The sequence below is a fragment of the Macaca thibetana genome, chromosome 20 (genome assembly GCF_024542745.1).
Source record: "Macaca thibetana thibetana isolate TM-01 chromosome 20, ASM2454274v1, whole genome shotgun sequence".
Lineage (NCBI taxonomy): Eukaryota > Metazoa > Chordata > Mammalia > Primates > Cercopithecidae > Macaca > Macaca thibetana.
In genome coordinates, this window is record NC_065597.1 from 55,834,071 (window position 1) to 55,859,653 (window position 25,583).

Below are 25,583 nucleotides of genomic sequence, written 5' to 3' on the forward strand. Positions count from 1 at the left end.
CACAGGATGGAGCTCCTAAGACCTCCACAAGGAGCGGGACTGCCTGCAAAAGCAGCTTACACTGAGGAAAGCTATACTGAGAGATGAGAGGTGAGAGATGCCTAATGACACCACCTGAGCCCCTGGAATCGGCAGCACCTCAAGATCTACCCCTTGGCTTTTTGGTTGAGTGAAACTAATCCTTCTCCCCACCACCCCTCTTTTTAAAGTAATGTGGAATTGGGTGTCTATCACGAGCAACTTAAAAAATCCCTATTACCCAGCACCAGTCATGAAACTGACAGAGGAATAGGCAGGTCTGATGTATGCAGCAGAAGGGAAAAAGAGTAAAGGAAAAAAGCCCACCCAAATAAATACTGAATGAAATTCCACAGCAAATAAACCACTCAATAATTCCACTGGAAATCCCATAGGAAGTTTTATTTTTACTTTCTAGTCCTTTAGCATTGGCTTAGGCTGGGCACGGTGGCTCACGCCTGTAATCCCAGCACTTTGGGAGGCTGAGGTGGGTGGATCACCTGAGGTCGGGAGTTCGACACCAGCCTGACCAACATGGTGAAACCCCATCTGTACTAAAAAAAACACACACACAAAAAAAACTAGCCGGGCACAGTGGCTGGTGCCACTTGGGAGGCTGAGGCAGGAGACTTGCTTGAACCTGGAAGTCGGAGGTTGCAGTGAGCCGAGACTGCACCATTGCACTGCACCCTGGGCAATAAGAGGGAAACTCCATCTCAAAAAAAAAAAAAAAAAACAAAAAAAGAAAGAAATGACTTAACAGGACAAGCTCTTTAAAACAATACAAAAGTACCAAGTGCAAATATGTAAAAGATTAACAGCACTTAACAGTACTCAACAGTAACAGTGGAAACTACACCTTTACACTTTTTTGAAAATACTCTTGGCCACAACGTTACATTTGGACTCTATTTTCCAACTTGGAGAGGCCAAATGTTGCTGTTCTTTCTGATAAAAAGCAAATACCATAGAAGGGCTTGTTCTGTTTTGGATTTTTTTTTTTTTCCCATCTTGTTTCACATGAGTGAAAAAATTAACAGCTGCCCTCATTTCTGAAAACAAAAAACTATAAACAACCACTGTTGCTCCCAATGGGACCATTCGACATAAGCCCTGAGGCTTTGGGGTCAATGGGCTACAGTCTAGAAGCCCAGGACCCTGCCAAGGTCAAGTCTGCATATTTGGGGCAGGGTGAGCTGTTGAACCATCGCATTTCTCTGCTGCTTCTTTACATGGGAACCAACACAAGAACAACACAATCCCTAAATTGGCTGCTGCAGGATCCTACAAATAAGTGAAAAAGCGAGAGGACACAGCCAAGGAGTGCTTGCTACCCAGCCCCCTTCTTCTGAGCCATAATCCCAAGGGGTGAGTATGATCCAGCAGTACTTGAAAAGAAGCCCGGCCTCTGAGCAGCCACTCATTCCTGGTAAAGCCCCTCGAAGTCTGCAGACTTCATGGCTGGCAGAAAGTCACCATTGGTGTTTTGCTGTATCAGTGGTCTGTCGGATAATAAGAAGAGACGGTTAGCTCTAGGTCCTCGGTAAAGAGAAACGTTGGAAGTGTGCATAGCTGAATACATGATGTTCTTTTTCCTGATTTATTTTTAGCTGCTTCTTGCAACCACACCAGGCCTATGCCCATTATACAGATGAAGAAACTGAGGGCACAGGAAGTTAAAATGACCAGGTTAGGAGTATGGTTACAACCCCTTTTCCATCTTCTAATTTGGATATTTATTATGTTTTTCTTAATTATCTGTGTCCTCACAACAACCCAGTGAGAATGGTAGATTAAGAGTAGGTATTTTGTCTAGTTAACCAATGGACAAAAACTGAAATCAGAGAAGTCAAGCAGCCTGTTCCAAGACCACACAGCTAAAAAACATGCCAGGGTGGGGATTCAGACCATATCTTCTGATTTCAATTAGTTTCTTGACACCTTCCATGGAAAGGAGTTCGGGGGGAGGATTGTATTAGTCAATTCTCACGTTGCTAATAAAGACCTGAGACTGGGTAATTTATAAAGAAAATGAGGTTTCATGGACTCACAATTCCACATGGCTGGGGAGGCCTCACAATCATGGTGTAAGGCAAAGGAAGATCAGGGGCACTTCTTACATGGTGGCAGGCAAGACAGCATGTGCAAGGGACATGCCCTTTATAAAACCATCACATTTCGTGAGCCTTATTCACTATCACGAGAATAGCAACCATGGGAAAAACTCACCCCATGATTCAATTACCTCCTACCAGGTCCCTCCCATGACATGCAGGGATTATAGGAGCTACAATTCAAGATGAAATTTGGGTGGGGACACAACCAAACCATATCGGGGGGAAAGGAAGAGAAACCAGTCTTCTTCAGTCCTTGTGACTGTCAGAAGGCTGTGAGAGAGGAAGTAGTGCTATTGATATTAACTCAATTGGATCCATGGTTTATCTTTGAATTTCAAAAAGCTTTGCCATCATTGACACCCCACTGTGGAAAACCGTAGCACACACTAGAGGGTGGCCGACCAGGAGATATTTCCCAAACCCTTCTCCTTACAAGTTAACGCTACAGAAGATGACACAGCTGAACATTCCCAGCTTAGAGTGGGGATATGCTTTGGATGTTTGTCCCCTCTAAATCTCAAGTTGAAATGTCATCACCAGTGTTGGAGGTGGGGCTTGGTAGGGAGTGTTTGGGTCTTGAGGGTGGATCCCTCATGAATAGCTTGGTGCCATCCTTAGGGAATGACTGAGTTCTTGCCCTGAGTTCATGCAAGATCCGGTTGTTTAAAAGAGTGTGGCACCTCCTTCCTCTCTCTCTTGGTCCTGCTCTCGCCATGTGACACTGTCTCCCCTTCACCTTCCACCATGATAGGAAGCCTCCCGGGCCCTCACCAGAAGCAAATGTCAGCACCATGTTCCCTGTATAGCCTGCAGAACCATGAGCCAAAATAAACCTCTTTTCCTTGTAAATTACCCCATCTCAGATATTTCTTTAGAGCAATACAAAAACAGACTAACACAAGTGGCCATCTGACAAAGTTCTAGTCAATGAAGTCTTTTGAAAGTATAGTGATGAGAGGTCCTGAGAAATCTTTTACTCACATTGTAAAAAGGGTCAGACTCATTTTTTTTTCTCCTTTTATCCTGCCTTGAAGGTAGCTGGTGCACCTGGAGCTGCAGCAGCTATCTTGTGGCCATGAGGTAGGAAACCAATGAGCTAAGGATGGCAACACAGTAAGGCAAAAGGTGCCTGGTATGTTGATACCACACAGCAGCTGCACCAGCCCTGGGCTGTCTCCAGTTTTTCATTAAGCAATTAAAAAAAAAGTTCCCTGTGTGTTTAAACTAGTATCTACTTTGGTTTTTCTCGTTATTTGCCACCTAAACCATTCCTCCCTCATAACAAAAAACTAAGAAGCTTTTCCTTTTCTCAGTAAAGATATAAGAAAGCTAGTTATGCTCAGGCTGGTTTGGAAGATTATGATATGGGGCAGTGAGTTTGGTGGCTCTACAAATAAACACAGCCGCCCAGGGCCCCTTCTTCTCCCAAGTTGCAGGCCCTGGGAGGTCTCGCTGTCTCCATAACAAAGCAGTGTGGTTTTGCCCCTCAGAGGCTAGCTGATCTACACAGGACGCAGGTCAGTGTATTTGATCTACATATTGTTTAGTTGATTTTCACATGTAAGGGAAACTTTTGTTTCCTTTTTCTTTTCTTTTTAAAAAAATTTAAGCCATATATTATCTTTCATGTTTTAGGGCCAAAATTCCATTAAATCATGAAATAAATTGTATAGCTCCTCTTCCCCCCACTCCATGCTTTCGATCATTTAATGAGGGAGTTATCTTTTTTTTGAGTTATAAAGAATTCACTAATGCAGGCTGGGCACAGTGGCTCACACCTATAATCCCAGCACCTTGGGAGGCTGAGGCGGGTGGATCACTTGAGCTCAGGAGTTCGAGATCAGCCTGACCAACATGGTGAAACCCCACCTCTACTAACAATACAAAAATTAGCCATGCATGGTGGTGCACACCTATAATCCCAGCTACTTGGGAGGCTGAGGCAGAAGAATTGCTTGAACCCAGAAGGGAGAGGTTGCAGTGGGCCAAGATCAAGCCACTGCACTCCAGCCTGGGTGAGAGTGAGACTCGTCTCAAAAAAAAAAAAAAAGAATTCGCTAATGCAAGGGTTCTCAGATGAAAACCATGTTCACAATAACATGACCTAATTACATGCCTTTTTCACTCACATTCTCTCACAAGGGAACAGTGCAATTTTTCAAAGTATATTTGGAAGATCTGCATGATTCAATGAACCAATATTCTCCCAATGACCAAGGGGTAAAGTTACAAAATCATGCATGATAAAGATCAATTTGAAGTGTGAGATAGACCTGCAGATTTCGATAAAATAAGAGTATAAAAATTTCACATTTCATCTAACCTTTAAAAAACTACCACTTATGGAGTTTTGGTGTACTATCATAGAATATCCACAATCGTTTAAAAAAGCTTTGCCTCCCTTTCCCAACCACACATTGAGTGATGCTGAGTCTTCTTCAGATACTTCAAACAGAACAACATAGTACAACAGAATGAATGCAGCCACACAAACGAGAAGCCAGCTGACAACTGTTAAGGCAGCTATGAAAGAGATTTGTAAAATGTAAAACCATACCACTCACAACTTTCATTTTCTTTTGGAAAATATAGTTACTTTTCATTAAAATTTGTTATTTATATTAACAGGTAATATTGCTCCTTTTAAATGAATAGATATTTTTAAAATTTATGTTATGATTTCTAATAGAATCATTATTTCAGAACAAGGAACACTGAGGAAGAAAATTTTTAAAAAAGAAATAATTATTAATACTTTTTTTATTTTTCAGACACAGTCTAGCTCTGTCACCCAGGCTGGAGTGCAGTGGTACGATCATAGCTCACTGCACCCCCAACCTCCCAGGCTCAGGCCATCCTCCCTCCTCAACCTCTTGAGTAGCTGGGACCACAGGCATGCACCACTATGCCCAGCTAATATTTAATTTGATTGAATGTAATTTATGTTATGTTTAATTTATTTTATTTTATTTTATATAGTTTTATGTCATGTTAGTTATTTATTTTATTTTATATTTCACCTCATTTCATTTGTTTTTTGAGATAGGGTCTTGCTCTGTTGCCCAGGCTGGAGTGTAGTGGTGTGATCACAGCTCACTGCAGCCTTGAACTCCTGGGCCCAAATGATCCTCCCATCTCAGCCTCCTGAGTAGCCAGGACTACAGGCATGTACCACCACACCTGGATAATTTTTGTATTTTTTTGTAGAGATGTGATCTTGCCATGTTGCCTAGGTTGGTCTTAAACTCCTGGCCTCAAGTGATCTTCCTCCTTGGCCTCCCAAAGTGCTATTAATACAATTAACTACATAAATAAAATCTCTTTGGAGGCCTCAATAATTTTTAAGAAGGTAAAACGTGACCTGAGAACAAAAAGCTTAAGAACCTCTGCCCACATGGAAACAATTGGTTGGCAGCAATAGGGGAGGATAAGGAGATCAAGTACAAATCCTGGATTTCTTTTTCAATTTTTTCATTGATAAGTAGGGAGTCAGATTTTGCTACCTCCTATGGCATAATTTTTAAGAACTTACCCTATTATAGCAGGGTTCACAGGCAGGGAGGAATTTTATTTCAGAAACATCACCCTCAATATGCAAAATAGGCCAATATTTCTCCTTTCACGTCTTTTAAAATTGGGAGTGAGTCAGTGCCTCACGCCTGTATTCCCAATCTATTGAGAGGCCAGCGGGGAAGGATTGCTTGAAGCCAGGGGTTTGAGGACAGCCTGGGCAACATAGCAAGACCCCATTTTATAAGTAAAATACAAATGAACAAACAAAAGACTAAGAGCGATCAAAGCGTTTATGAAAAGGTGAACATGACTCCAGGGATATCAATTAAGCAATCCTATGAGAGCCATCGTTGAGCAATTTTATATTACACCCACTTCACCCTTTATTTTTCAACATAGGAATAATAACAGGATAACCTTTTGGTAAGGAGTTCAAGGGCTGTTTTGTAGAAAAACAAAACTCAGGATATTGGTTCTTATGGAACAATGGTTGGCCAAATCCAGCAAGCTGTCTGTCTTTGTAAATAAACTTTTATTGGAACACAGCCATGCCCATTCATTTACTTCCTGGTCTGCGCTGCCTTCATGCTACAGCAACAGAATTGACTAACTGCAATAGAGACCATATTACTTACTAAATACTTGCTATCTGGCCTTTTCCAGAAATTGCCAACTCCTGTTTTAGACAGTCACTCTGTATCCTGATTAAGAGGGCTTTGGAATTAACTGACCTGGATTTAAGTCCCTTCTGTGCTACTCTCAGCTTAAGGGACTTGGCTTAATTTTCCTTATAATAGAAAGGGGCTAAATTGTAAGGATGACATAAGATAAGGCCTGGAAAGTGTTTAAGAGAGTCCCTGGTACAGAGCAAGTGCTCACTAGCACTATCATCAACGTAGCAGGAGCTTAAATGAAGTATGATGAACTTGGGACTTAGATTCTAAAATCAACATACAGGACAAAAAGAAAACATTAAAATAAATCTCCTTTGAAAACCCCTTAGGTGGGTGGCACATTATAGACAAACACAGAGTCTCCCAGTAAGGCCACCATAGCTGGTGTTTCCCTCCAGCATTTAAGTAGATCGCTGTTGTTTCACTCGAGGCCCCAGATGAAGTAGCTGGCATTGAAGAGCCATATTGTAGGAACAAAAATCTATATATTCAAACATGAGGCTCACACTCAGTTGGTGAGAAACTCACATTCGCAAGAGCAGAGGGGATCGACAGACTTTGGGGACAGAAGCTTCACAGCTCCCATACTGTACCGCTTTGGGCGACAGACATGTCTGGTGGGTCATTTTTCTCCTGTGCCTCTCCGCCCCACCCCGCCAAAGAAAACCACCTAATTTGACATTTGTAAATTAAATGGACATCTTGTAAAAGGAATCAATAATACTGATAGAGTTGCTATGACAATGAAATGTGTATACCTGATGGAAAATGACAGCTATTGCTTTGTTTAAAATTCCATGGTAAATTCCCACCTGATGCCTGGCATACATGGGGAACTACGAGAAACACCTGGGTCTTACAAGTTTCCTTCTGGAGATCAACTAGGATTACGGTTTTATTTGTGAAAATCCCCTCAAGTGGCAGATTAAATTACTCAGCAGAGTGTGCTGGCTCACGCCTGTGGTCCCTGCACTTTGGGAGGCGGAGGCAGGAGGACTGCTTGAGCCCAGGAGTTAGAGAACAGCCTGGGCAACATAGCAAGACCCTGTCTCTACAAAAAATAAAAAATATTAAAATTAGCCGGGCATGATGGCACGCACCTGTAGCCCCAGCTACTTGGGAGGCTGAGGCAGAAGAACTGCTTGAGCCTGGGAGGTTGAGGCTGCAGTGAGCTATGTTCATGCCACTGCACTCCAGCCTGAGTGACAGAGTGAAGCCTTGTCTCAAAAACAAAAAAAGTAGAAAGATTAAAAAAATAAATTATTCCATGGACATGTATTTACCTGGGAGAAAACCAGTAGTTGATGAGGCTGGAGACCACTACATAGGATGCTATCATCATCCCCGACATGACGAGTGACACGAAGCCCAAACCACAGAGGATGCAGAGCAGTGAGAGGCCACCCACAGCAATGACCAATCCTAGGAGGAGAACGTGGTTAGGAGAAGCGTTCATCTCAAACAGGTTGAAAACTGGCAGACCCCGGGGTCAGTGCGTTTAAAATAACGACAGCTAACTCAGATTATTAAAGTAAGGAGATTTCCCACAAAACCCCAGATTTCTGGCATCACTTAAAAAAAGGAGGTGATATGGGCACCTGAGTGGGCATCGAACCATGGCAGCAACTGGCTGGCCTTCCTATTGCCTCCAGTCCCCACAGTTCCCAAACTGCATCACACATGGGCCGCTTTGCTCATTTTGTCTTTTTTTTATTTTCTTTTTTGAGATGCAGTCTTGCTCTGCCTCCCAGGCTGGAGTGCAGTGGCGCGATTTCAGCTCACTGCTACCTCCGCCTCCCAGGTTCAAGCGATTCCCGGCTTCAGCCTCCTGATGAGCTGGGATTACAGGCGCCCACCACCATGCCCAGCTAATTTTTGTATTTTTAGAGGAGATGGGGTTTCACTATGTTGGCCAGGCTGGTCTTGAACTCCTGACCTCAAGTGATCCACCCGCCTCGGCCTCCCAAAGTGCTGGGATTACAGGTGTGAGCCACCGCAACCAGCCTGCTCATTTTGTCTTGCCCGTAGGTGTTGGAGTTTGAGATTCCTTTATCCTCAAGGTCAAAAATGGACTTCCAAAGGGATCCCCCCGAGGAGTCAGCCAAGGCAGTACTGGGAGAGGTAAATTATCTCCAATGTCTCAAACTGCATAATAAATGCCATCATTTACACTTACAAGCTATAGGTTAAAGCAAAATCTAAATGCAGTTTTTGATGGCATCCTTGAAAATCCAGCCTGTCAACTATCTCATTTTAATCTTAAGGTCTGATTGGTCATTTTTATGGAGCATTTTAAATGCCATTTTAATATACCATTCCCATTCTGAATGGGAATATTAATGAATTACCATCTAATACGTCCAAGGAAAATACATTTTTTCATAATGTGGGGTCTGTGGGAGGAAAAGAATAAAAGGTACAAGGAAAAGATCATGAAGAACAAATAACATGGCAAGTATCGTACGGCTGACATCCTTCCCTTTGCTTTGCGAGTGGCCAGTTAGCCCAGTACTCCTCCCACAGCCACAATGATGGTTTCAGGGAGGGACCCTGAAAAGGCTGGAAGGAAGGGAACATCAACAGATGTGCTGCCTTTTCATAAAGATTTGCAAAATTTTAGATCAGTGTTTTTCAAAGTGTGGCACCAACCACCTGCATCAGAATCAGGTGCATCAAGGAAGCTTGTGAAAAATTCAGATTTCTAAACCCCACTCCAGACCTACTAAAATAGCACTCTCTGGATGAGGCCTGGAAGTCTGCATTTTCTTTCTCTTTTTTCTTTTTTTTAAGACACAGAGTCTTGCTCTGTTGCCCAGGCTGGAGTGCAGTGGTATGATCATAGCTCACTACAGCCTCAACTGCCTGGGCTCAAGCGATCCTCTCACCTCAGCCTCCTGAGTAGCTGGGACTACAGACACACACCACTTCTTTCTTTCTTTCCTTTCTTCTTTTCTTCCTTCCTTCCTTCCTTCCTTCCCTGCTTCCCTGCTTCCCTTCTTTCTTTCTTTCCTTCCTTCCCTCCCTCCCTCCCTCCCTCCTTCCCTCCTTCCCTCCTTCCTTCCTTCCTTCCTTCCTTCTTGAGACAGGGTCTCACTCTTGTCACCCAGGCTGGAATGCAATGGTGCAATCTTGGCTCACTGCAACCTCCACCTCCCAGGCTCAAGGGATTCTACTGTCTCAGCCTCCCGAGTAGCTGGGATTACAGGTGCCCGCCACCATGCCCAGCTAATTTTTTTGTATTTTTAGTAGACACGGGGTTTCACCACGTTGGCCAGGCTGGTCACGAACTCCTGACCTCAGGTGATCTGCCCTCCTCAGCCTCCCAAAGTGTTGGGATTACAGGCGTGAGCCACCGTGCCTGGCCTCCTTTTTTTTTTTTTTTTTTTAAAGAGATAGAGGGGAATCTTGCTATGTTGCCCAGGATGGTCTTGAACTCCTGGTCTCAAGAGATCCAAAGTTGGTATTTTGATAAAGGAAGTAAGATTTATACACACTCAGAGCTGGGTGCAGTGGCTCACACCTGTAATCCCAGCACTTTGGGAGGCTGACGTGGGCAGATCACTTGAGGTCAGGAGTTCAAGACCATCCTGGCCAACATGGCGAAACTTCATCTCTACTAAAACTATAAAAATTAGTCGGCCATGGTGGGGCATGCCTGTAATCCCAGCTACTTGGGAGGCTGAGGCAGGAGAATTGCTTGAACCCGGGAGGCAGAGGTTGCAGTGAGCTGAGATCATGTCACTGCATTCCAGGCTGGGCAACACAGCGAGACTCCATCTAGAAAAACAAAAAGATTTAAATATACTCAGCTTCAAGAACCACTATTCTAGAGGCTTTGCACATGCTGTTCTCCTGTCCAAAAGGCCCTTCCTTGCCCACCCTGAGGCAAAGTTGTTATACATCTTTAAAGTCTTGTCTGCTGTAAAGCTTTGCATGTACCACCAAAATGTAATGGCTCTCTCCTTTCTCTGTAAATTTCCTTTCTTATGGTACTCATTCATTCCTCCACCCATTCATTCATGCATTCACCCATCTATCCTTCAACATTTACTCAAAAACCACTCTGCCAGACTGTATTTGGCTCATCCACTGACCATGCCTACTTTTTCCTTCAAGTGTAAACTGCTTTGTTCCTGGGGCAAATAAACAGCCCTGGGTGCTCTTAGCTCTGGGAAGCCATGGAATGGACCAGAAGTGATCACCTGACCCACTGGCCACCATCTCTTTGGCCACTTGCCTGTGGTGTGTGATCTGATTTGAAAAGGCAAAGTGAGCCAATCAGATTTGCTTTCCCAGTAATTTGAACTTAGGAATACAGGGAGAAGTTGACTGTTGGTAGTGGAACTTCAGGAAAAAGGGTGAAGGTGGTCTCCAGTACCTAGCGAGGCATCTGGCATGCAGTAGGTACCCAGTAACTTACTGTGGAATGAAAAGTCTCCCTGCTTAACAATAATAGCTAGCATTCATTGAGAAGCTACTCTGTGCCATGTATTGTGTATTGTGCTAAGGACTTTATGGAGCCATATGTTTCAATCTTCATAACAACTTTTTGAGATTGTATTATTACATCTCTATTTTACATATGAAGAATTTGAGGCCCAGAGAGGTAAACCACTTGCCCCAAATCACAGTGGTAGAGGTGGAATTTGAATGCAGACTCCAGAGTCCATGTTTTACCTACTCTGATAAGTTGCCTTGCTTGATGTGATTTTGACAAGAATGGCAGACAGCCAGGTGTGGTAACTCACGCCCATAATCCCAGCACTTTGTCAGGCAGAGGTGGGAGGATCACTTGAGCCCAGGAGTTTGAGACCAGCCTGGGAAATATAACAAGATCCCACCTCTTAAAAAAATTAAAAAATGGCAGATGCCCCAAAAGTATTGTTCTCCCAATTGAGTTATTTTCCAAGGGGGTGAATGACAGAACAGGCTACCTTCCAGTATGATGACCCCCAGCAGAGCAGCCAGGGACGTAAGTATCACGATGAGCAGGAAGAATCCAACAGGAACAGCTGACATGACAATGAACACGAGCAAGGTGAAGGCGAGAAATGGATGCCTGTCCAAGTACTGACCCACTGGAGACTTCATAAAGGCCACCACCTGTGGGCAAAGGACAAAGAGCCAGGGTTAAGCACCACATTGGAACCCCAGGTTGAATGGATTTGCCCAAGCTGTGGGAATTACAACCAGAGGTCGTAAAGCCAGAAGGCTCATGCATTAAGAAGTCACTACAGGCCGGGTGCGGTGGCTCATGCCTGTAATCCCAACACTTTGGGAGGCCAAAGAGAGCGGATTACCTGAGGTCGGGAGTTCGAGACCAGCCTGACCAACATGGTGAAACCCGTCTCTACTAAAAATACAAAATTAGTCAGGCATGGTGGTGTATGCCTGCAATCCTAGCTACTCGGGAGACTGAGGCAGGAGAATTGCTTAAACTCGGGAGGCGAAGGTTGTGGTGAGCTAAGGTCACGCCATTGCACTCCATTGCACAGCCTGGGCAACACGAGCAAAACTCCGTCTCAAAAAAAGAAAAAAAAAGTCACTACAACAAGACTTCTCCCAAGACATGAGTCACCCAGACGGCGATCTTGGCAGCTGTGGGCAGGCGGCAAGTCTGAGGTCCCCACCCAAGGTCAAGTCCTGTGAAAGGAGGAAAGACCCAGTCATGGCTCTCCGGCCAAACACACACTCTTCGGTAGACCTCTTCGGCATACGGGTGCATTGATGTAAGGTACATACCCTCTGCCTCCAGCTTTACAGCTGAGGTTCTCATAGTTGAAGCCACTCAGACACAAACAGGCTTAGCTACTTGGATCACCTAGGAGCTTGTTAGAAATACAGAATCTGGCTGGGTGTGGTGCCTCACACCTGTAATCCCAGCATTTTGAGAAGTCAAGGCGGGAAGATCACTTGAAGCCAGGAGTTTGAGACCAGCCTGGGCAACAGAGCGAGATTCTATCTCTACAAAAAATTTAAAACTAGCTTGGCATAGCGGCACACACCCACAGTCCTAGCTACTTGGGAGGCTGAGGCGGGAGGATCACTTGAGCCCAGGAGTTTGAGGCTGCAGTGAACTATGGATTGCACCACTGCATTCCAGCCTGGGCAACAGAGGGAGATGTTGTCTCCAAAAAAAGGGAAAAAAAAGGAAATGCAGAATCTCAGGCTCTGATGAATCAGACTCTGCCTTTTAAACAAGATTCTGCAGGTGTTGTGCATACACATTAAAGTTTGAGAAGCAATGAACTAAATCACTTGTCTAGAGTCGCACAGCCTCCAAGTGACAAAAGCTCACCATTAAAAGCTAATCACTTGTCTATTATTAAACATTAAAAGCATCATCATTATTAAAAGCATTATTAAAGTGATTAGCATTAAAAGCTAATCACTTGCTTATTATTAAGCATTAAAAGTATTACTATTAAAAGCATTATTCTAATTATAATTATTATTATATAATTACTATATTAGTTATACATTATATTAGTATTAGTTATCAATATTAATATGGCATTATATATTAAATTTAAATATAATATAAATATTATATTATATATTATATATAATTTGTATAAAATTATAATATGTATTATATATTTATATTATATATTATTAAAAGCATTATTAAGCATTAAAAGCTAAACACTTGTCTATTATTAAGCATTAAAAGCTAATCACTTGTCTATACTTGTCTATTAAAAGCCAAGCTCAGCATTAAAAGCTAATCACTTGTCTATTATTAAGCATTAAAAGCTAATCACTTGTCTAGAGTCCTACAGCCTCCAAGTGGCAAAATCTCAGCATTAAAAGCTAAGGCCTTGCTGGGCGCGGTGGCTCACACCTGTAATTCCAGCACTTTGGAAGGCAGAGGCAGGCGGATCACCTGAGGTCAGGAGTTCAAGAACAGCCTGGCTAACATGGTGAAACCCAGTCTCTTTTAAAAACACAAAAATCAGCCAGGCGTGGTGGCCTGTGCCTGTAGTCCCAGCTACTAGCGAGGCTAAGGCACGAGAATCGCTTGAGCCTGGGAGGCGGAGGTTGCAGTGAGCCAAGATGGTGCCATTGCACTCCAGCCTGGGTGACAGAGCAAGTCTCTTTTTCTTTTTTTTGTTTGAGATGGAGTGTCACTCTTGTTGCCCAGGCTGGAGTGCAATGGCACGATCTCGGCTCACTGCAACCTCCGCATCCCGGGTTCAAGCCATTCTCCCGCCTCAGCCTTCTGAGTAGCTGGGATTACGGGCGCCCCCACCATGCCCAGCTAATTTTTGTATTTTTAGTAAAGACAGGGTTTCACTGTATTGGCCAGGTTGTTCTTGAACTCCTGACCTCAGGTGATCTGCCTACCTCGGTCTCCCAAAGTGCTGGGATTACAGGTGTGAGCCACTGTGCCTGGCTGCAAGTTTCCTTTTCAAAAAGAAAAAGAAAAAAAGAAAAAAACCAAAGGGCTAAGGTTTTGGACTCAAAATGGCCAATGCTTGCAATAGCTGCCACATCAAATAAAAATACTAAATACTTTTATGTCATCAACCTGGTTACCATAGTTGGCCACAGAATGTGACTAATGCAAGTTTATGCTGTGTTAATAAATAGTTTATTTTCCTTCACCAGGCAAAAGGAATTTTGGATCTGACTAAATGGAGGGAGACTGCTTTAATGCAGAGCTGGCCATAGGCAAATCCACAAAGATGGGTTTCCCCCTCTCCTCCTTAGGCTCCATGCTTTCTCTCCCCTCAGTACTGGCATTCTAGATCCTGTTCATGTGAAAGGTACAGAACCTCCTTCCATCATAACTGGTCCTTCCTGAGCCTCATCCCTAGGGCCTTGCAGGCCAGCAGATGAAAAGAAGACATAATTCAGGTCCCCAAGACACATGTGCCACTTAGGAAGAAGAGTTTACCCAAGTGATTTAAACAGTGGGATTTTCAGGGCGAGTTGGAAGGCAGGAGGGGTTTGTGGTTCATGCTGAAAGAGCTAAAGTACAAGCCGCATCCTGCTTAAATAGAAGAGACCATGCCAAGAAGCCATAGCCGTAGGTCTTGGGCTTCAGCATGGTCTCCTAAGAATTACTCTCGAGGCATGGCCAATTTCACTTCCTGCCAGGCCACAGGACGGCAAAATGCCCACTGACCTCACTGCCTCCTGCTACCCCACCATTCTGACAAAAGCCACCAAAGAGCATGCTATTCCACTTCTCTAGCCAGAGATGACTATAGCAGGAATCACCTCGGAGCTGGCACTGCCCAGCCTGGACACTCCATCATGAGTCCAGTGAGATCCTGCTGTGTTGGGGCAGCTGAAAGTGAGAGACAGGCGGAGGGGCCGTGGGACTCACCACACAGAATGTGGGCTGGTCCCTTGCGATGTGGGCTGGTCCCTTGTGCTGTCTCAGGTCCTGACTTCTTTCCAGTTCTAATCCATATGCATCCTTATTTGATGCTCCCTGTATCACCTGACCCTTACAATAAAAAGAACCACCGTGGGGAGGAGCAGATGGGCTCTCCAGGAAAGGGAGGCAGCAGTACACCAGTGAGTGTGCTGCGCCAGCGAGGGAAGGGCTGTGCAGTGGAAGGAGCTCGTGAGGCTGGGACACCAGGACACCAGACTTGCTGGCTTACCCCTGGGCTGTCCATCACAGGCCACCTGTGCCATTCAGCACTTGGAATGCTCCTCCTGTGACTGATGGCCTGGATTTCCAATTTAATTTAATTAAAATTTTAAAGCTGAGACTTGATTCAGTTGTTGGAAAAATTTTAAGTCTGTGTCAGATAGGTTGGGTATGCGAATCTATTTCACTGAATTGTAAGTTTTATAAAATCTGAATAGAGATTAAATATTTCCAGTGAAAATTTGGCATTGGAATTGAGATGTGCTCTAAGTGTATGAAAAAAACAATGCAAAATATCTCATTAATACCTTTTTATATTACCTGTTGAAATTATAGTGTTTTGGATATATGGTGTTAAATTAAGAATATATTATTAAAATTAATCTCTGGCCGGGAACGGTGGCTCACGCCTGTAATCCCAGCACTTTGGGAGGCCGAGGTGGGCAGATTACTTGAGATCTGGAGTTCACGACCAGCCTGGTCAACATGGTGAAACCCCGTTTCCAGTAAAAATACAAAAAAAATTAGGCAGAGTGATGCATGCCTGTAATCCCAGCTACTCGGGAGGCTGAGGCGGGAGAATCACTTGAACCCGGGAGTTGGAGGTTGCAGTGAGCCGAGATTGCGCCACTGTACTCCAGCCTGGGCGACAAAGCGAGACTCCATTTCAAGATAGATAGACAGATAAATTAATCTCATTTGTTTCTTTCTATGTTTTTTAATGTAACTATTAAAAAACTTAAAATTATATATGTGGCTTACATAATATTTCTGCTAGACAGCACTCATTTAAATTTCATCTAGGGAAAAAAAAAACAGGGAACAAACTGCTGTCATTTGAGCAGAACTATGACATGATTAAAGGAATGATTTAAGAAATATGAACCTAGCAATCATGTGCAAGAGGCAAGGAGAAAGATTTGCAGGAAATCAGGCAAGATATACTGATGGTCAAGTCCAGGCTGATGGCACAGAGGGAAGTGGAGAGGGAGGAGGAGATGGGTTTGAAAGTGGAATGACAAAAGAAGGAATACACAGGACTTAGGGACAGTTTGGCACAGGGATATAAAAGGAAACAGGCAAGACTGTTCTACTTTAGTCCTTAAGGAATCCACCTTTTTCTTAGCCTTTTTTTTTTGAGATGCAGTTTCGCTCTGTTGTCCAGGCTGCGTGCAATGGCACGATCTTGGCTCACTGCAACTTCCACTTTGGGAACTTCCAGGTTCAGGCGATTTCTGCCTAATATTTGTATTTTTTAGTAGAGACGGAGTTTCACCATGTTGGCCAGGCTGGTCCCGAACTCCTGACCTCAAGTGATCTGCCCATCTCGGCCTCCCGAAGTGCTAGGATTACAGGCATCAGCCACCACGCCCCGCCATTCTTAGTCTTTTCTGAGTCTGGGCTCTATAATCAAAGAGAAAGTCATTCGGATATGCAAAGAGACCAAGATTCAGACAATTAAACCCAGCAATTGTCTTTTCCCAAGAAGTACAGCTGAGCTCCAGCCAGTCTGTCCCAGGAGGGGAGGACACGGTTCAACCACACCTAATAATAACAGAGAACATTCATTAAACACTCAGGTGCCAGGCACTGCTTTAAGCGCCTCCCGTGTTATTTCCTCATTTATTTCTTCCTACAATGCTACGAGGTAGGTAAAAAAGAACGACCTAACACTATTTAAACTCAGGGGAGTAGAACGTAGCAATTAACATTTCATTCTCTTGGCAACAGAGGGGGATGCGATGGAAAGATGAAAAGTGGGAGAGGTTATTATTCAGTAACACGCACTGTGATTTTCCATCACCAGCCTGGAGGTAGACACAGGTTATCCAATCTAGACTCTACAAGCACACTGCAGCACTGCAGAGCCCAGGAAGGCCAGGCCAAGACAGACTGACAAAATTACGTGCCAGGCTCTGTGCTAAAGCCTCAAACAGCATCTCAGATAATCTTCATAACAAACCTCTGAGCCTGGCAGTACTCATTTTAGAAAAGAGGAGATGGTAGCTGGCCGTGGTGGCTCACTTCTGTAATCCCAGCATTTCAGGAGGCCAAGGCAGGAGGACTGCTTGAGGCCAAGAGTTTGAGACCAGCCTCAAGGACCAGTGAGAGACCTTGTCTCTCCAAAAAATAAAATAAAACATTAGCTGAGTATGCTGGTATGCACCTGTAGTCCCAGCTACTCAGGAGGCTGAGGCTGGAGGGTTGCTTGAGACCAGGAGTTCGAGGCTACAGTAAGCCATGATCGCACCACTGTACTCCAGCATGGAAGACAGAGCAAGACTCTGTCTCAATAAAAAATAAATAAATAGTTTTTAAAAAGGAGATGGAAATGCAGTGAGCCTAAGTGACTCGCCCAAGGTCAGACAAAGGCAGTGGGCTTCTAAAGTAGGGACAATGTGGCCAGTGTTTGAGAACATGAAGGCTCCACCTGGGATGATTCAGGAGCCAGGCAAATTCCCTGGTAGGAGAATGCAAAAAACAATCAACGATTCATTATCTCTTCCTACCAGGAGAAGGGCGAAGGGTCAGGACCATCTAAAACCACTGGTGGCCAGGCGCAGTGGCTCACGCCTATAATCCCAGCACTTTGGGAGGCCGAAGTGGGTGGATTGCCTGAGGTCAGGAATTGGAGACCAGCCTGGCCAACATGGTGAGAAACCCCGTCTCTATTAAAAATACAAGAAAAAGCCGGGCGTGGTGGCTCAAGCCTGTAATCCCAGCACTTTGGGAGGCCAAGACGGGCGGATCATGAGGTCAGGAGATCGAGACCATCCTGGCTAACACAGTGAAACCCCGTCTCTACTAAAAAATACAAAAAACTAGCCGGGCGAGGTGGCGGGCGCCTGTAGTCCCAGCTACTCGGGAGGCTGAGGCAGGAGAATGGCGTGAACCCGGGAGGCGGAGCTTGCAGTGAGCTGAGATACGGCCACTGTACTCCAGCCTGGGCGACAGAGCGAGACTCCATCTCAAAAAAAAATAAAATAAAATAAAAAATACAAGAAAAAAAAAAAAAAACAGGTGAGCATGACTATTAACTAAGTTCAGGCAGGGGCAGGGCGAATGCCTAGTGCAGTGCTTGGCATACAGTCAGTGCCAAGAAATATGCAGTCAATCCTTGTTACTCACAATTCCATATTTGTAAATTTGCCTCCTCACTAAAATTTATTTGTAACCTCAAAATGAATACTGGCAGTGTTTTTTGTTTTGTTTGTTTGTTTGTTTTTTGAGACGGAGTCTCGCTCTGTCACCCAGGCTGGAGTGCAGTGGCGCGATCTTGGCTCACTGCAAGCTCCGCCTCCCAGGTTCACGCCCTTCTCCTGCCTCAGCCTCCCAAGCAGCTGGGACTACAAGCATCCGCCATCATGCCTGGCTAATTTTTTGTATTTTTAGTAGAGACGGGGTTTCACCATGTTAGCCAGGATGGTCTTGATCTCCTGACCTCGTGATCCACCCACCTCGGCCTCCCAAAGTGCTGGGATTACAGGCGTGAGCCACCGCACCCGGCCTGTTTTGTTTTGATTGAGACAGAGTCTTGCTGTCACCCTGCTGGAGTACGGTGGTGTGATCTTGGCTCCCTTCAACCGTCACCCCCTGGGTTCAAGCGATTCTTGTGCCTCAGCCTCCCAAGAGGCTAGGATTACAGGCACATGCCACCATACCCAGCTAATTTTTGTATTTTTAGTAGAGAAGGGGTTTCATCATGTTGGCCAGGCTCATCTTGAACTTCTGGCTCCAGGGATCCACCTGCCTCGGTGTCCCAAAGTGCTGGGATTACAGGCGTGAACAACCGCGCCTGGCCCACAGTGCTTTTGGGGTCATCAGTGGACATGTCCACAACAGCAAAAGACGGAGTCACCTACCATGTACATTCCCAGTTGAGGTCAAGCAAGGTGACACTGAGCCTTCCTGTTTCGTCCTTTAAATGAGTGTCATTGTGGTCTATTTAGTGCCACGTTTATGCTTTAAGTTGGTGATTTCACCATTGAAAATGGTCCCCAAGTTTAGTGCTGAAGTGTTCTCTAGCATTTCTAAGCATGAGAAGGCTGTGATGTGTCTTATGGAGAAAATACACATTGTGTGATTAGCTTTGTTTAAGACATGAGTCACAGTACCATTGTTGGCCCTGAGTTCAATGTTAATGATCAACGATATATACTAACATGTCTTTAAACAGAAATACACAGAAAACGAGGTTATGTACTGATCAGTTGACAAAAATGTTGTGGCAGAGGCCCACAGCAACTGAATCCTGTATTTCCCCTAGGAGTGATGGTTTGGTATGTGCTAATTCGATGTCTGCAGTAACTTTACAGAACGTAACGACCATGGTTAATGAGAATCAGCTGTAAATGTGGAACGGCAGGAGAACCCTTCTTACTGAGCTAACTTTTAATAACAAGAGTCCCCGCCAGCTGGCGAGAAAGCTGCTTGTCCAATTTAAAAATAGCTTGGTAAATCCACAAAGAGTGCCAGATAAATTCTGGAGCAAGTCCAGAATTTATTGTTGTAGACTGCAAAGAAGCATCTCTTCAAGTAGCTCTGCTGTGCTATCCAATACAAACAACAAAAATACATCACAAAACGGTTCATTTTGTTGCATATACATATGTATTTTTATAGGTATATTACGTAGAAAAAAGGTCTAGAATGACATACAAAATGTTAACAGTATTATCTCTGAAAACTCTTTTCCCTGACACAATGCTGAAATACATATAGAAGAAAGCAATAAGGATAAATATGCAAGAAGACAATATACTATCTGAATTCCCATTGCCACTGAGTGGCTACTGAATACCAAAAAGTGGCTAACTCAAATTGAAATGTACTAGAAGTGTAAAATACACACAGGGTTTCAAAGAGGGAGTACGAAAAAGAAGGTACAATGTCTCAAGAACCTTTTTTCATTAATAATTTTGTATAAATGATTACATGTTGAAATATTTTTGATAGGTTAAATAAAAACATTATTAAAAATAATTTTTGTTGTTGTTGTTGGAGACGGAGTCTCACTCTGTCACCCAGGCTAGAGTGCAGTGGCACAATCTTGGCTCACTGCAACCTCTGCCTCCCGGGTTCAAGTGATTCTCCTGCCTCAGCCTCCTGAGTAGCTGGGACTACAGGCGCTCACCATCACTCCTGCTGATTTTTGTATTTTTAATAGAGACAGGGTTTTACCGTGTTGGCCAGGCTAGTCTCGAACTTCTGATCTCAAGTGATCCACCCACCTCAGCCTCCCAAAGTGTGAGGATCACAGGTGGGAGCCACCGTGCCCAGCCAAAATTAATTTTACCTATTTCTTTTTACTTCTTAAATGTGACTACTAGAAAAATTTTAAATTACATATGTGGCTCACATCATATTTCTATTGGAGCTGGATTCCTAGTGGAACACTGAACTTAAATCTTGAAGTAGGCTTTGTCTCTCATTTTCAGGGTAACAGATAGGGCAAAAATCACAACAAAACCAAACAAACAAACGAAAAAAAATAAAAAGGATGGTATCTGTGGTACAGACTTATTTATCCAGCTAAAGAACTGCATTTGCCATTAGTGGCAAATGACTCAATTTTGGCTTAAGAGATGTAATTGGAAGTGTTGTGTGTGACTCCCAGGAAGTCTCCTTAAATTGGAGGTGGCGGCCGGGCGCGGTGGCTCAAGCCTGTAATCCCAGCACTTTGGGAGGCCGAGGCGGGTGGATCACGAGGTCAGGAGATCGAGACTATCCTGGCTAACACGGTGAAACCCCGTCTCTACTAAAAATACAAAAAACTAGCCGGGCGTGGTGGCGGGCGCCTGTAGTCTCAGCTACTCGGGAGGCTGAGGCGGGAGAATGGCATGAACCCGGGAGGTGGAGCTTGCAGTGAGCCGAGATCACGCCACTGCACTCCAGCCTGGGAGACACAGCGAGACTCCGTCTCAAAAAAAAAAAAAAAAAAAAAAAAAAAAAATTGGAGGTGGCTTGTACATCTCTTTTCCCCCTCTCCTCAAATCCTGTTGCCTGGAACATGGATACAATGGCTGATGCTCTTGCAGTCATCGCAGACAAGGAGTTTGAAGGTCACAGCATAGACATGGCAGGGTGGTAAGCCAGAAAGATTCTTGACTTACCTCCAAATTTCTTCTACTGGAGAAAGAAATAACTTTCTATCTTGTTTACGCTAGTGTTATATTGGGATTTTCCATTATACACAGTGATTGGAAACTGACCTTTGAATTATTCTGGAAGGAGTCTATCAGCAGAGACAGCTTCTTCTGCAGTTCTTGCAAGTTCCTTGAGATACTCCGGAGCTCCTCTTTTGCCATTCTGAAGCTCACTTCAATCTCTTTGGGGATGAATTCTCCTACCGGTAAATTCTCCAGTGCAGCCCACGGTCCAATCTCTCATGTCGTCCTGTCTCTTGCTGTTACCAGAGGAAACAAAAGCCGTTAGTGGTCTTCATCCAGCTGGTTCGACGAGAGCTTCTACCATCCTCATACCTTGATGGCAGGCATGTAGATGGAGGGTAACCTGGCAATATTCACAACAATTTCAGATTGCACACACTTCAATCCAGGAATTTATCGTCCAGGAACATGATGGAAATAATCCAACAGGTATTTCAAAATGTACTAAAAGGCCGTGCATTTCCTCCCCGTTTATAACATATAATGACCAGCAAAACATTGGAAAGGAGCTAACTGTAGTTCCATTAGGAGAAAATGGGTTAAAGAATTATAAATTCAGTCATTAAAATGATAGCGTGACTGTTTCGTGATGTGAAAAGATATTTATGATACTTAAAAAAAAGATAAAATGTTAACAGTATTATTTCTGACAGCTTATGTTTATTTTTTAGCTTGACAAAATGCTGAAAATACACAGAAAGCAAGACAGCTGAATACACTATTTCAAATCTCATTTCCTTTTATTTTCCCTCAAAAGCTTTCCTTGTACAACAGCAGCCTTGGCCTATTTCTCTTCTTTATTACTGTGCAGGTTGGCTCCCAATTCCATCATTCCATACATCATCATCTATTTACTTTCGGGTAAGTCTATCCCCACTAAGGAGAGCTGCGCCTCGGGGGCAGACCTCACCACAATAATTATACTCTAACTAAACTGCTTGGAATTTTGAGGGGTGTCCCAATCTCACACAATTTTTACTTATTTTTAATAAAGATAATTGGTTAAATTAGATATATTTTTTAACCCTTGCTGAGTTTTCAAATATAAAAAACAATCATTCTTATTTTATATTTCCCAGAACTGGCTGGACACAGAGATATGTTTTCCATTTTTCCTTTTAAACTGACCTCCTGACCTACAGTACAAATGCTTAAAAGATTCTGCCCGCGGTGGCCAAAATTAACTGAGAGACCATCACAGTTATTTATCATATTGAACATCCCACATGCTAATTGCATTAGTTACAGGGGGTAATTTTATCTACTACTAAGCTGTATAGGGTCTCCTATGCAAATTAAAGTGCATTTTAATCATCCCAGCTAGACATTCTCTGCTACTTTCCTTGCGTAAAACAAGAAACCCTTTGGAGGTGGAAGTTGAGGAGGGGACTAATCCCACCACCCCGCATTCTCTCTCTGAAGCTGCCTCTGGCGTAGATCTTGAACTCGGGATGTTCCCAGCACTCAGTTCCCGTAATCTCATCTCTGCAGCAAGCTGAAACAAGCCCAGTTCTCCCTACAGGTCTCCTTTGGCCTGGGAGCCTCGAGTGCCACCCAGACCGGTTTGGGAAGTCCGATGGGAGAGTGCGTGGGGAGAATGCCATCGGCCACAGCCTTCAAATGCGTCTACCTGGCCACCAATTCCCAGACCCCCTGGTCACTCACTCCTCGGAGGGGCCTCCCCAGCCACACAGGTGTCTCCCGATAAGGGAAAGCGTGGACCAAGAAGTGCCCCGCCTTCTTCACGCCTGGGGGACTGGGCCAGGCCAACACCAGCCAACCCTCTCCCCTTCCAAGGCTCCAAATAAATCTCCTGGCTCTCCCACCCCCGAATCTCCAGGAGCAAACGGCTACCTCGAAAGTTCCAGCTGGGAGGAGGGGTCACATCTCTGGTTGGGGGATGGGAGCTGCAGGGCGCCTCGAGCTTACGCTGGCCGCCCCTCCCCATCTGGGCCCAGCCTTTCAGCCTTCAAAAGTCAGGGAGACCCAAGGAGAGGAGGAAAGGAGTGAAGTGCAGGTGGAGAGGGGTTCCGCGTCCCAGAAGGCACAGAGGCTGAATAATGGGAACTCAAGAGGGGCGTCGAGTACTTTGTTATTACAAAGAGAAGCCCCCTTTGATACTTGCAGATCTCTCTGCAGTGACGGGGAAGGGGACCTCGGTGGAGAAGAGGGGCTGGATGGCGAGGAGGGCGCCCGTTTTCAATAATCCTTGGGCGGTTTGCCTCGACGTCTTCCCCAGGTTCCCCAGAAAGGGGCACAGTCTCGGTGTGTGGTGGTGCTAGCTACCATTTTACCTAATCTAGTAGTGTGTGTGTGTTGGGGGGTGGCGGGGTGAGTGTGCTTTGAGGGGTGGGGAGGAATCGTGTCTCCTCGTGCGCTCCCAGCCCCGTCCCGGTGACTCACAGGCAGGAGACGCCCCTTATACTAACCCCGGAGCAGAAAGCTACGGGGCGTGGGACCCCGATTGCGCGCTCACGCCGTCGCCTCCGCGCTCCTCCACTGTCCCCGCCCGGCGAGAGGGGTCTAGCCACCCGGGGAACCCGGACCACCACCCCCAAGCTCCGAGCTCTCACCTGCTCTTGGCGGCCGAGCAGCCCCCACCGCGTTTGCAGGCGGAGCGAAGAGAGGCAGGAGGAGGAGCAAGAGCAAGAGAAGGAAGGAAAGAGCGTCCCGGGAGTGAAGCCAGAGCCGCCTGCCTCCGCCCCTTGGCCCGGGCACCGCCCCTCGGCTCTGCTCCGCTGGGCTCGCCCCGCCCGTGGCCGGAAGGATCCGGCAAAAGCGCGCCAAGGTCTCGCGCCCAAGCCTGTGCCGGCGCGCTCGCTCCCACTGGCTTTCGGAGCCACTGGAGACACGCCCGGAGAGGTTGACAGATGAGGAAACTGAGGCTCAGAGAGTGTCCCTTCCCACACGACTGGCTTGGAGTGAGAAAGTTCAGACCACCTTCAAGACAGGCCGACTGGCAGCTGAGAACGAGTTTTCCAGGGGTCTCAGGGTTTCCCCTTCCGTATCCCTAAAACCAGCTGCTCTGGAACGTCTCTGGAGCTCAAGACACACGAGATGAAGTATCACCCTGACTGGAAGTTTTTAACCATGACTCCTCAAATGCAAATGTCATAAGCCAGTGAGATCCTTTCAGATGGATTAGATCTCCATTTTACACATGAGAAAGTCCAGGCTGAGAGAGACAAGGTAAATCAACCCCAATTCCTCAGTTTGCAAGGATCCAAGTGGGAGCAGGAACCCGTGTTTCCCCTGACCCCAAATCTGCCCCATAGAGTAAGATTTCTGAATATTATGCTATTGACATTTGGGGTGGGATAATTCTGTGTTTCTGAGCTGTGGATTGTAGAATGTTTAGCAACATCCTGGCCTCTACCCATTAGATGCCAGTTACAAGGCCCCCGCGCCCCCCAACCTCCAGTTGTGTCTCAAAATATTGCCAAATGTCCCCTGGGGCATTACAAGACCACTGCCCCCCCAACCTCCAGTTGTATCTCAAAATATTGCCAAATGTCCCCTGGGAGGTCCCATCATCCCAAGTTGAGAACCACTGCCGTAGAGCATGATGGCAACTTACTGTGTCATGGCTTCAACCATAATTTAGGGAGAGGGATAAGCCCAACCCTTGGTCTGCTGTTGCACAGTTCTCAGCCACTTTCTAGACGGGGACTTGTGTTATCCGACCTGTGGCCATAGCAACCTGGAGAATATGTCTTTAGATAACAAAAAGCTTCAGGGCATGATGGCTTACGCCTGTAATCCCAGCACTTTGGGAGGCTGAGGTGGGTGGATCACTTGAGGCCAGGAGTTCCAGACCAGCCTGGCCAACATGGTGAAACCCCATCTCTACTAAAAATACAAAAACTACCCGGGCATGGTGGTGCGCACCTGTAATCCCACCTACTTGGGAGGCTGAGGCAGAAGAATCACTTGAACCCAGGAAGTAGAACTTGCAGTGACACTGCACTCCAGCCTGGGCAACAGAGTGAGACCCTGTCTCAAAAAAAAAAAAAAAAAAAAAAAAAAAAAAGAAGCAGTCACAGGGTTGTAGGAGGACTGGTGCAATAGTGGCTGTCGAGGACTTAGCACCTATTGAGGCACAGAGTAGGGGCTCAAAAATATTTGCTGGTATTATTACATCTACCACCTAATGTTTCTGGAAATAATCAGGCTAATGGATAGAGAAATAGCTTGGGGTGATGATTGATGATGATGATGATGATGATAAACCACAGAATCCTGCTGTAATTCTTCCACAATAGCAGAAAAGAAGAGCTAATAGTGGGGATAGGACAGACAAGAGTCCCTAAATTCTTAAGTTTTGGCCAATCTTGTCTGGCGTCATGCACTTTGTTCAGCTGCAAAATGCTGGGTTCCACACCCAGGAAAATACAGTTTTTTGTGGGGTGTGTGTGTGTTTCCTTAGATTAAAAAGCCCTGCAATCATCATTCCCTGAATGGACGTTGCTTTGGAAAGCTGAGT

At 45.1% G+C, this 25,583-nt stretch overlaps 1 protein-coding gene across 1 annotated transcript; it reads right to left on the reverse strand.

Moving 5' to 3' along the window:
- Positions 1–396: 396 nt before the first annotated feature.
- On the reverse strand, positions 397–23,764 carry LDAF1 (lipid droplet assembly factor 1). The gene is given in 7 exon segments (XM_050772638.1): positions 397–1,520; positions 7,606–7,744; positions 11,257–11,425; positions 14,549–14,585; positions 14,587–14,618; positions 21,143–21,336; positions 23,674–23,764. Coding segments are annotated over 6 exon segments (555 nt in total). The 5' UTR covers positions 21,239–21,336; positions 23,674–23,764; the 3' UTR covers positions 397–1,438.
- Between the last annotated feature and the right edge of the window lie 1,819 nt (positions 23,765–25,583).